The sequence below is a fragment of the Mastigoproctus giganteus genome, chromosome 12, assembly GCF_048544385.1.
Source record: "Mastigoproctus giganteus isolate SK-2022 chromosome 12, ASM4854438v1, whole genome shotgun sequence".
In the NCBI taxonomy this organism is placed as follows: Eukaryota; Metazoa; Arthropoda; class Arachnida; order Uropygi; family Thelyphonidae; genus Mastigoproctus; species Mastigoproctus giganteus.
Window position 1 is genome coordinate 41,652,625 of NC_143586.1, and position 13,423 is coordinate 41,666,047.

The window sequence follows — 13,423 nt, forward strand, 5'->3', positions numbered from 1 at the left end:
CTCTCATTTGCAAATGTATTCAATGTGTCCACACTGACTCTACATGCATTTTCTCAGCCGGTGCACCATGTTTTCTTGGATTCTTCTCAGCATATTGGGATCGACAGCAGCACATGCCTTGATAATTCTCTCCCTAAGATGACAAAGATCTAGGATTTTTACAGCATAAACCTGTGCCTTCAGGAATCCCCAAAATGCAAAGTCCAGCTGGTTAAGGTCAGATGATCGTAGTGCCCACTCCACTGGTGCTCTCCTCCCAATCCATAACAGAAGGGCGACCACATCAAGGCTTGTTCGCGACAGATCCAGTCTCTTTAAATATGTTCACCAGTTTCCCAACTGCGCTGTGCCTTATTGGAATCCTTTCAGGATGTCTAGCATTAAACTCGTCCTCCACTTCCCTCTGGATCCATCCCTGATGACAACTAAGAAGGACTATCTCCACTCTTTCATCCAGTGTTAATGCCATTTTTCACCTGTAAAAAAACATATTTTTACCATTGGTTTCAGACTTTTCGGACGCACTGTACATTGAAACTTATCGAAAACTGGTATAAAGCTTTCTGCTTAAATGTAGTTTTCTAGTCCCTTCCGAATCTGCAGTATCAGAAGGGAAAAAAAAAATTAGTAAAAGCTATTTTATTGTCCAAAACACATCAGCAACTTTAACGAGTGACTGCCATGGCTAATGAGAGGTTTACTTGAGTAATAAACAAACGCCCACCGAAAATAATTCTGGTGATTACTTTACTTACTAGTGTTATTATTATGATGGAAGAATAGATCTCAATAATGATTTATTCTTCATAATAGGAATAGATCACAATAAAAAGTTTAGAAATCTGTATTGTGAATTTTGGCGAATGTAATTTTGAAGAAATGCACACACAGACAATTTAAAAGATTTCTAATTTAGAAAAAAAAGTATATATTTATTGTACACAGCTTCGAATAATAGCTGAGAAGAAAAAAAAATGTAATTTGGCGAACTGGCACCATTTATTTTATGAAGTAGCTAATCACAGCTTAAACATGAGAATTACTTAGGTAAAAGTGGACTTCTTCAAGCTTTTCTGCACTGTACTGGTTATATAATTGGAAAACCATCTAAAAAACTTGTAACTCGATTAAATGCTGGTATTCCTACCACCAGATGAACCTGGCAAGAAAATTTGAAAGATTTATACAAATCGAATAATTAAACAAAACTTGATTTTCATCTTGGAACACATGTGTAATATTACCGGGCATATCATCCATTTTTTTTTTCTAAAGAGGTGTCAAATTGTCATCGTCCATCTAAGTTCAGCCTTTTTGTTTGAAAAATTCGCACTCTAACAAAAGCGATATTGTTGGACCACAAAGCGTACATAGATGGCCCTGCGATCGAGTTCCCGACCTCTGCAGGTGATGATATGAGCAATGAAGACAGTAAATGAATGCGTTTACTGATGTAATAACACAGGCGTTACTTATTTTTTGAAGGCAAAATAATCACCAGTTGGGTCTTCCAGCCAGGGATAATTCTGAGGACATTCAGAGCATGTATGAAGTCGGACGGTTTCTCCTGGCAGCTCTCGAGTAGTTAGAGGACAAGCATTAGGAAGGGAACAATAAGCTTGGCCTTTAACCTCGCATTTCTCTTTCCAGGGAGCAAATTCACGAATGGAAGTCAATTCGGTTGGTGACTGCATCCATTGTAAGACCTGAGTCATGGTGACAAAGTAGATGTCATTCTTGTCCAGGACTTCATCCATCCATTGGATCAAAGCATCCAAGAATTCTTGATTAAGTTTCAGCCATCCTGCATGGAAATAGAGACCAAGAGGAGCTCGGTTTGTCTTGTAATGCCTATCGAGATTATGATTAAGGAAATTGTAGAACTGTTCGCCGGTCAGCAGGTTGCTACAACTGTCTACCATAGCACATCCAGCAAGCTCTTCGTCAAATGTGGGATCTTCTCGTCTATCTAATTCATTCATAACCATTTCCCATACTGCATGAGACCTTGTTGGGCAATTTTGACCATTGCCATGACATTTATGAGGCATGCGGAAATACAGAGTGTAAGGCCATAGGGGTGGGTTACTCAGAGGTGCTGTAATGGTAGAATCGTAAAGGAATGCTTGCTCTTCCATCATAAAGAATTGATTGTTACCACCTACACGTAAATAAGGAGCTCGTATTCCTACCACAGAGTTATCAGTGATGTTCGAAAATCTTTCGATGATCAATCGAACGCCTGCCATCTCCTTTGCCCAGGCTTCGACACTGGATTCACTCCAATATTTCTCATCGTTACGATGTCTGAAAGAGAAAAGGGATTATTATTTTCGTTCCTCAAATAACTATTTGATCTCGTTTCATGTATATCTTATATATTTTATATAATATGGGTAACCTGATATTAATCAAATAATGACTGGATTCAGAAACTGTAAAATAAATAACATTAAAATAATATTAAATTTTATAAGCTTCAGGAAATTCTGTATCTTTTTATAGTAGATAATAGTAGATTTTATTATACTGAGCCAAAACATTTACATCAGTTATTAATCTCGTACATCTGTATTTTCAAATTTATCCACTGCTGGTAGTGCACAAAAGATAAAGCGTTTCCTTCAATCAAATATTCACTTCAGTTTATATTAACGGACTGCGCTGTTTTCTTCATATGAAAACATTTTATACGCAGGAATCTCTAATGTGTTCATCAATACTCATCGCGACAGTTTGAATTTTTGTTCTGAACTCTTGAACGCGGTCCACCACAAGCCTCCATAAAATTGAACACAATAACTATGCAAATAAGACACAGCCTCAGTTTACACGTAGCCTAAGTTCATCGATCTCATATTGTGGAATACTCTTCATTACTAGTTGCACAATACAGTAATGTTTGTTAGCTCTCTCAGTTTGTCTTGTAATGCCTGGTAAGATCTTTCGATGATTAAGGAAATTGTAGAATTGTTTGCCGGTCAGCAGGTTGCTACAATTGTCTACCTTAGCATATCCAGTAAGCTTTTCGTCAAATGTGGGATCTTCTCGTTTATCCAATCCATTCATAACCATTTCCCGTACTACATGAGACCTTGTTGGGCAATTTTTACCATTACTGTGACTCGTAGCGTAAGACCTTTGCCCTTAATTCATTGATCTTGCAAAATTTCTACACCATCGAGCATCTCACATATTGCAAATATTCTCATCACTGTGTCGTCAGGCCATTTACTCACGGTCACCATTTCCCCACAGCAATGCAATACCAAAGCAATTCGTGATGAAGGACCTCCACAATATGAGATGGATGGAGTTGGTAGGAAAGAATTTGCTCAGTGCTGCTTGAAAACCGTTTTTTTTTTTATAATCATAAAACTCTACGATAAAACTGAAAACTGATTGATTTTGCAAAAATGTCGAGCAAGTAATCAATCACTCATTTGAACAGTTATGAGTGAAATCTTCACGAATATCAGCAAAGTCCACTGAATTAAAAATAAATAAGCTTTCTCTTTATACGCTAGGGCAAGGTGAAAGGAGTTTACATGTTATAAAGAATACAAAAACATCACTGTATTTATCAATTACGCAAATTAGGACCAGGTTCAAGTCAAATGCTTGTGCTATTCAGCTACGGGGTCATCTTTCAAATCCTATAGAAATTTCTTGCATTTAGATTGAGTGATATTTGAAATAAGTAATACGCAATACTGGGATAATGTCAATTCATTGCAAGGCAATTCGTTGTACGACAGTTCCATGCATGACAGTTTGATGTATGCGACAATTTGGCGATCAGCATGACAGTTTGATGTATGGGACAATTTTTTGGGAGATCCTATTTAAAAAAGTGCCACGGACAGGTTAAAGATTGGGACATAAGAGAACCTTGTTCGCACTTTACTTTCACTTCTGTAAGTTGCATTTTTGAGGAAATGCACATAGGATAGGAAAGTTGTTCCAGAGACCAAAAGTAGAGATCATTAATGGAAGCCGACTGGGTTATTTTCTTCTCCTGACGTTCGTTTTGCAACCCGCGCTAAAGTTTTTATTTAAAGAATTTAGTAGTAATCTAGTACGGTGGATGGAATAAGAGTAGGAGATAAGCTTTCCTGGAGATTGTGTGTGTGTGGGGGGGGGGGGAGTCGGAATTGGAGTTCGAGTACCCTATGTGGAAAAGCCCAATAAGGCGTCTTCACCAAGGCCAGTGGGGGCTCTCTCTGCTCCTGACTAAGGAATAATATGATGGTATGTTCCTTTCATCTAATTTCAGCGCCTGTAATTTTCCTGTAGCTATACAACCCTCAACCAATTCATGCCCCTGGAAAAGCATAGGATTCAACTGAGTAGGTATGTTAAAAAAAATTGCTAAATAATATTATCTGATTAAAGGTGTTACAATATGGACGGAGTCATGCTGAGAAGGATCGGCGTCAATTCCTTTATACAAAATATATTATTTTATATTTTCTAAATTTCTGCATTTCTCCTTTTTTATTGGGTCGTAAAATTCCTCTTGTTTCTTAAATCTTTCATTAATTTTGTTAATTTCTGATCTCTGTGCGATACCCTGAATTGTCGCTCAAACACCAAATTGTCATACTCACCCAGTTGTAGTAGCCACCAACTGTCTTTCATCAAATTGTCACATACAGGGAAATGTCATGTTATTGTAGTGGGGGTTTTAGGAGTATTAGCGGCTAAGGCCATATTGATCTGTATATTCTGTCTGTAAATTGTGTGTGTTCTGAGGTCGACTTTCCGTTTTCTGGACGAAAAACCCGAGTTTCTGGGAGAAAAAACCATGCTATCCTCGCCTAAGACGGACTAACCAATCACTTGGCGAAAAACGTCCATAAAAATTTTTCCCCTCATAGAGGGGACTCGAACTCAGGTCTTTTCCACCTTTTTGTGGGGAGGATGGCAATTCTACCAACTGTGCCACCCACTAGAGGGCAATTGTCATGCACTGAACTACGGTAACGAATTGTCTTTCAGCAAATTGACGTGGAACCCCTAATACGTAATACGTTAAGTGCATTTTTATTGTTCATTTATGGTAGGTTTAATCATAAATTAACAATCAAACTATCTTTAGATAATAAAATTTAATTGCTGGTTAGTAATAAAATTTAATTTTTAAAATGAGGTATGGTGAAGTCCAATAAAGTACTTACGTGATAGAATGGGCTGCAATTTCATGACCTTTGCGGTGAAGTTCCTGCACAGCAGAATAATTGGTGTATTTATGAGAAACGAAGAATGTACCCTTGACCTGACAACCGTTAGGATTGTTTCGACCTTCTCGGAAAATTCGTTCGTATACTTCGATATTATTGTTGTTGACTGCATCATCAAAGCTGATGGTAACCATCTGAGGTATGCCAGTGGGTTCTAGTTTACCTGGGATTTGGGTACCATCAGGAGAACAAAAGCAATCGGGAAGTGCGCACTGGCTTTGGTCACAAGGTGGTGCTCTGTTGGGATCGTTATCAACGGCTAAAAAAAAATGATCAGATTAAATATATGAAACTAAATTTTAAAAAATAATACAGTTATTCAGTACTTTATTAAACTTTAAAAAGTAATAAATTAATAAAAATATCGAAAACACTAAAAATTAAATTAAAAATTTGAAAGTTTTTATGTGCGTTCTTTTAACAATTTTTAACAACTTAAAGTGAGGTAAAAGAACCATAAGTAAAATGTAATTAATGCTTGTGTTATTAATAAAAAAAAATATATGGGAATTTGTACTTACTGCAGGCATTTTCATCTGATCCATCTGCACAATCTGGATTTCCATCGCAGAATTTTTCTTTCTCTATGCAGTCTCTAGTACCACAGGCCAATTTGCCACTTTCACAGATGGGTTCGTCAGTGGCAAATATGGGTGTTGCTAAGCGTGGTTCTGGAACAAGAGAACAAACACGAATATATTCATTATATAAAAAAATTAGAGAGGGAAAAGGGAAGATAAAAATTTCTACTGGCACTTTAAGTAAGAACGAGGTGATATAAAATTTTCTGGCATTATGTATTCGTACTAGAGGAGATTACCATTTCTTAATATCACCAAGGGATTTGTCCAATTACAAATAAACCAAAGAGTAAAACACTGGAAGTGAAATGTAAGATTATGGGAATGACAGGCACATTAATTACTGCTAATTGTGACAGGAAATAAGGCGTAACCAGGAAACACGAATCATTGCAGTAAAAGGAACACCCCAATCTCAATTTTTTGTTTGATGGATGAAGAAGGAAATGTGGAATCACCATCACACTACTGTTCTTAAACTAAACAGGTATTGAATAGCCCGGATGTCATCACATAATATCTTCGCGGTTATTAAATGAAGTCCCCGGATGCGAAACTTGATTCACGGAAATGAAACGTCTAGATATAGAAATATAATAGTTACGGTTGATGAAAATGCATTTTAAATGCTTTGTTCTTACGTAAAAAGGGTGACGGATTGTAACAAGGGTGTTTAAAAGGCATGAAACTATTAAGTTCCAACAGACAGATTGAGAGTTGTAAGCGATAAAGGAGACACTCGGGATAATAGCCACGTATGTGTAAAGACCAGCATAGGTACAGATTCAGATTCACAAAGGTTATTTAAAAGTATGTATATCGAATTTTTGGAATTAGGTTGATAGATTGAGAGAGAGAGAGAGAGAGAGAGAGAGGCCTTGGTTTCGAATCCCGTCAAGATGGGAGAAATGAATATTTACATGTTTATTTTTTTTTATACCGTGGAATATGAATGAGTGAGGGATTTTTCATCCAGCAAATCAATCAACCTGACAACAGAATACTCGTAATTTACAGACATCATGCATTGACATGTGATTGCTTTTGATGAAAAAAAACAACATTAACAAATTAAATCATAATAGTTTCCTTCCCTTTTCCCCAATGTATTCTGTTTTTTGCAGCAATTTGGTGCTGAGGTATTAATAAATCAAATACAATTTTGATGTATCCTGATTAAATCGGAATTTCTTTTCTTGTGGACATTTTCATTCAATGAAATATCAGCATGTCTAAGCGTCACTAGATTAATAACTCAGTTAATATTTTTTCATTAAAAATTCGGGGTCTTTCAGAAATAGGTGTCATACCAGGACCATGTTGAATTTTTAGCGGCCGTTTATAAACAAGAAAAGGGCCTTCCCCCCTCAAGCACTTCATGAAAATGTCCCAAATGCTGCACTCATTTTACTGCCACCCTACTACATGGAAAAATTTCATTGATACGATTCATTTTGTCGCGATTGATAAATGGTTCTTTTATGAGATTGCTTCCATGGTTCTGTTTTAGCTCGGCAATGTATCATACTGACCTTTAACTTGGATTATGTTCAATGCATAATAATTGCACTTTGCTTACTTACTCCAACAAGTTTAGAGATGCTAAAATGCTATGCCGTGACCTTGAAGATACCGTATACCAACTAACAAACTGTTATTGTCCTTGGAGATTTTAATATGACTGGAATAACGGTCTTACACCACACCTAGCAATTTCCTTCAATATCCAAGAATACTTTAAACAAATATTCCACTATTACGTTGATTAAATTGGATATAGAGCTATCTATTTACTGCGATCTCTAAAGCAATTAAACATTTCTTCAACTTCTTTTAAGGTGGTGATGTCCTCGAAGTTTATTCTGTTAAATTTGTTATTCGCCAATGGGTACCTATTATCCAGGTGGCCAGCTATTTAACATGTGATTCTTTACGTTAACAATAGCTTACTAAATGATTAACTGAGAGCACCTCAGTTAATTATTTATGTGTAATAACTAATTGTCTAACAAGGGAAAACCCATCCAAAATCTGAAAACAAGCTTGTAGTAGTCCGACTGAGCTCTTGGCAGAAAACATTATTGTCGGTGACTCTAGTGTCATGGAAATGGGAAATATGTTGCGCAGGAAGGATAGGTGTAATAGGATCAGGGTATGTGTGCCAGGGGGAAAAATAGATGATGTTATTGAACAGATATCATCTTTTAAGGGCACAAAATGTGATATTGTTTTACACGTTGGCACTAATGATATTAAGAGTAGGAGATCTGAGGACTTACTTAACAAGTACGGGGTACAATGTTGGGAAAAAGTCGCGAGTTAGGATCGAATTTGAAAGTGTCTACAATTCTGCCCAGACACGATAGGAGGAAGTATATGTGGAGAGCCTTGTCAATCAATTCGGCCCCGGAGAGATTGTACAAGGCTCATGGGGTGGAATTTTTTTCAGCGTGGTCTGTACTTGTTAACAGGAGAAACTGTTTTTACAGGGATGGGATATACTTGAATAGAAGGGGGTGCAGAGGCGCGAGTGATCCTTGCACTGTAATATTGGTACATGCAGCAGCTTGGAAAGCAAGGTGTCTGGGACTTTAGACCTGCAGTGGATTATCATGGAACAAATAAATACATAGGCTGTGCTAGGGTAACTAAGAGTAAGAACACGTGCAACGTATACTTGCATGTACACTAATGCTAGGAGCATTGTAAATAAATTTGATGAATTTGAATTACTGATTAAGTCGTCGAATGCAGACATTGTAGGAATAGCAGAGAAGCTGTGTCACTCAGACATAAGAGATGCTGAATTTTAATGTGGGGAGTACAATGTATACAGAAAGGACAGACAGGACAGGAGAGGTGGAGGGGTTGTCTCATAGTTACGAAGAATATTAAATGTAAGGCAGTGCATCCAGATGACGGATGACGTGCATCCAGAGACTTGGATGACGTGCATCCAGAGACTTGGATGACGAGTGCAATGTTGAGTCAGTTTGGTGTGATAGAAGCATTGGGAAAACAAAATTGAGAGTATGAGTATATTATAGGCCTAATTACTGTGATGAGTATACCAAACAGCTACACAAAGAAACAAAGTGGGCCGGCACGCCAGAATGTCTCATAATGGGGATGATTTTAATTTTCCAGATGACTGTAATTTGGGAATTGGTCGCTTGCATACTAGCAAGATATTTGTGGATTTCTTGGATGACTGTTTTCTACTGCAGCATATTAGAGAGGCAACAAGAAGACACAATACTCTTCATCTGATTATGAGCAGTGATTCTTCATGCATTAAGAATCTGAAGGTAAAAGATCCACTGGGTGGCAGCAAGCACAGTGTACTAATGTGGAATTTAATTAAAGTCATAACTACTGTAAAAGGGAAAGGGAAAGGCTTTTGCTTTCGTAAGAGTGACTACAGTGGTCTCAGACAGTTTTTAAATTCTGTGCAGTGGGACCAACTGATGCTGTTACCAACAGCAAATTCTAAATGAGAAGTATTCAGGAAGGTAGTCAAAGAAGCTATTAGGCTTTCCATACCAGTGAAGAAATGCTTTTCAAGGCTTAGACCTAAATGGACGTTAGATGAACTATTGAGACAAGCGGAAAAAAAGAAAAGTACATGCGATGCATATAAATTATCAGTTGATACAGAAGCCTACGGGGTATAAATTAGTCTGTAATCATATCACAAAGGAGGGTAGGCAAGCTAAGGCAGATTATGAGATCTGGCAAAGAATTCAAAGAAAAAGAGCAAAGACTTTTATGCTCATATTAACAGTAAAAGGAAGAACTTGATAGTTATGGGTTAACTGCTGGTGACCCTGCTGAGGTTGCAGACAAATTGAATAGGTTTTTTTTCATTTACATTCAGACTTGGGGAATTCTTTAGGGAAGTGGATGCCATATTGTTGCACATAAAAGACTGCTGTCAAACTGGAACACTGTGGCATTAAGGGCAAGTTACTGCTGTGGATAAAGGGATGGTTAAATGGAAGAAGACAGAGAGTAGTTATCAATGGGCCCTGTACTTCCTGCATCAATGTTATTATGGAGTTCTCCACGGTTCAGCGCTGGGCCCATTTTTGTTTTCATTATTTATCAATGATATTGATATCAGGATTAATGCCTAGGTTTGCAGATCATACAAAGGTTGGAAGGGTGGGTAACGGCAGTCATCAGGGTAGCTACTGCAACAAGATCTAGGAAATTTGGGTCGATGGGCTGAGAGGTGGCAACTGAAGTTTAACATTGACAAATGCAAGGTACTGCATATGGGTAGTAGTAATCCAAGTGTAACTTAGCAACTATGTGGTACTACACTGAGAGTAGTAGAGAAGGAAAAAGATCTTGAGGTAATTGTGCAGTCAGACATGAAATTCTCTGAGTAGCGCAGTACTACAACAAGATCTAGGAAATTTGGGTCGATGGGCTGAGAGGTGGCAACTGAAGTTTAATATTGACAAATGCAAGGTACTGCACATGGGTAATAGTAATCCAAGTGTAACTTAGCAACTGTGTGGTACTACACTGAGAATAGTAGAGAAGGAAAAAGATCTTGAGGTAATTGTGCAGTCAGACATGAAATTCTCTGAGTAGTGCAGACGTGCTGCAAGAACAGCTCACTGGGTTTTGTTAATGATATACAGAAACTTTGCTAGCAGGGATTAGGAGGCGATTATCCCTTTGTGTAAGGCCATGGTTAGGCCGCATCTTGAGTACTGCTTACAGGTCTGGAAGCCTGACTTTTGGAAGGATGTAGATCTGCCGGAATGGATTCAGAGAAGGCAACCAGACCGGTGAAAGGAAAAAAGGGTGATCTTACCTAAAAAGGCTCCAATTCTGAAAATTGCAGCGTCTCAAGGCCAGGCACCAGCTAGAAGATCTGATTGAGATGTCTAAAGCTTTGAATGGATTGAGTAAGATAAATGTTAATGGCATCCTTCCACTTGCAGACTACACACATACATGAGCGGAAGTTTGCCTTAAGGTGGTTGATCGTTGGAACAAGCTTTCATCTGTTGTTGTGGAAGGGAAGGTTGGATAAATTCAACGGAGAACTAGAGAAATTCTTAGAGGGTACGGAATGGGTGAACTGCTGTGTAGGCTTTTTTGATTTTTTTTTTTTTTTTTGGCTGATGCTATATAAGCTTGCTTTCTTGCATCATTTGCCATTACTACTACTGCTACTGTCCCACATTGCCTTAGCAATTGGTCCAAAAGATTGAATGAAAATTAATTAAAAATAAACTTAAATAATAGACATAAAATTGTATAATTTCGAAACATTTTATTTGTATAGGATGAAACTTTTCTACGAAGACTGCGATAGTAATTATTTATTAGAATGTTACGTGCTTCGTCAACTGCCAAAGCCTTGGGGACCGTGCTACGTTTAAGCGACTGGATGCAAATCGATTTGTGCCTCTGAGAGCTAGATCCTGTATAAGGCCGCTTCTAGGCCTCCATGTTATCATGGCCATAGTCTTTTGAAATAGCGCTGGAGCGAAAAGGACAACAACTCAAAGGAGAATTTATCCTCTTAAAGAAACCACAGAAAGTTTAAATCAACCCCTACCACATCCTGTTCCATTCTACTCTTTAATGAACGTGGATTGTCCACGTTCATTAAAGACTTTATGAACTTTATCGAAATTAAATGTAATCTAGTATCGACACCAAGGTTTTAAATTCTAATGTGTTTGAAATACAAACAGCATCGTCTGACCGAAGTTTTTTTTTTTTTTAAGTATCCTCTAAAGAGGACTTTAGAAATTCATTTCTGATATGCTTTCTAAACATTTTTAACTATCGTATTCTTAAATACGTGGATTAATGTCAGTGCTTTAAAATTATAAATTAGCTAATTGTTTTCTTATTAAAATTATAGGAAATGGGGAGTCTGTGTTTTCGTGACCAGCAGTATTTAAACTGCCTAATCCTAATTTAATTCAATACTGTTATCGGTCACAGCAGTGAATATATGATTTTATTCTTTCTAATTAAAGAAAAAAAACATTTTTAATGCACCAAACATTATCTACAATGATGGATAGAAGTTAATGAACACTAGTTCCTTAATAGTTGATAAAATTGGTGAATTTTGGGTATGTTATTACAAAATACGACCATGTGTGGACGTATCGGGTAAAGTGAGATATTAACATTTTCCTCATTGGGTTCTTTAGGATTCTTTTGCTGGAACCATAAAAAAATTTGCCTGCCGGTGATAGAAATTCCTGTTTTAATCTTTAAGGATGCATTCACCATCAATTTCCTGTGAGCTGCTTCAAAAGTATTCTTCCATTGCTATTACAAAACCTAGTCACTGGACGAGGCCTCATTGAATATGACCTGACATATCACTGCCATTAATTCTAAAGACACTCAGCAGAATCCAGGTCAAGAACTTTGCCGACTAGAACACGCATCTGCTTTCTAATAAGACATATTGTGCTGCTGAAAGAAAAAAGGCATCTGCTGTGTACAATTGATATAGGGACCGTAAGCCGGAGTTCTCCATAATATTGCAGCACCCACATGAGTTCATTTATTAGCAAAAGGTACTCAACAACGGTCACAGTCCAAACAAACAGAAACAGAAGAACATCATCATTCGGTCATGCATTTCGCACAGACAAATTTCGTCACAGTCCAAACAAACAGAAACAGAAGAACATCATCATTCGGTCATGCATTTCGCACAGACAAATTCTAAAGAACAAAAGAAAGTGAAACATGATTTATCACTCATGGAATCTAAATCCAGATAAACCGCTAAGAAAAATTATAAAATTATTCTAACAGAAGTTGGCTTTGTTAGTGGCAGAGGAAATTAGACCCTCATTGTTGTAAAGTTAATGTAATATATTTGTGTAAATCTTATTCAGGTTTTAAGAAATGGCTTGGATGAATTGTGGACGAATTGTCTGTAAATTGTGTTACAACAGTAACTGAGTTAAGAAATGGTCAATATTACAGCTGTACATGACCCTTGTTTCTTTGGAACCTTTGGAAATAGAACCTTTCCAAAAGAAGTAGAACCTTTGGAAATGATTATCTGAATATGAGTGTGTTACGTTTATAATTTGCGCCGAGTCAACTAAGGTCACATGGCGTCAGTGTATCCTGTCTGTAAATCTGATTGTTTTGCTGAATGAACAATACCGACCTCTTCGGGGAGGAAAACCGAGCATGTAACCCTGACTCCAGGCTGACTAATTCAACCATAGTGTGGTAAAATACGGGAAACTTGGTGTGAAGGCAAAATGTTTTGCTGTTTTCCAGATTATCATAAAATACTTGAAAGGACAAAACGGTTTTTCCAGATGCATTATGTGAATGAAAGTTCTTGCATTAATATTGTTTACAGACACGAAAATTTACTGAGAAAGCTGTCACAGGTGTTTGGTGTCCAGGAAATGCATTGTGTCAACCTAATGCTAAGAACCGGGAGACAGAGAAACTCTTTAGAATTCTCTATATTTCAGAATACAACGAGAAGTGGTTGAGGATACTGTTGTAAAGAACATGTTTATGAATGGCTTTGATTAGTGATTAATGAGGCAACTCTGGGAGTGTGTGTTTGTTGACGTC

The 13,423-nt window shown here is 37.4% G+C and overlaps 1 protein-coding gene across 1 annotated transcript in view; it reads right to left on the reverse strand.

The window, feature by feature from the left end:
- Window positions 1-890: 890 nt before the first annotated feature.
- Window positions 891-13,423, reverse strand: part of LOC150076948 (chitin deacetylase 1-like) — a 30,044-nt gene continuing 17,511 nt past the window's right edge. Inside the window, exons 3-5 of the mRNA XM_090386323.1 lie at window positions 5,765-5,914; window positions 5,181-5,502; window positions 891-2,307 (exon numbers count right to left, since the gene is read on the reverse strand). Of these exons, the coding sequence (XP_090242449.1) occupies window positions 1,473-2,307; window positions 5,181-5,502; window positions 5,765-5,914 (1,307 nt within the window). The 3' untranslated portion in view covers window positions 891-1,472. The remainder of the gene's footprint in view (window positions 2,308-5,180; window positions 5,503-5,764; window positions 5,915-13,423) is intronic.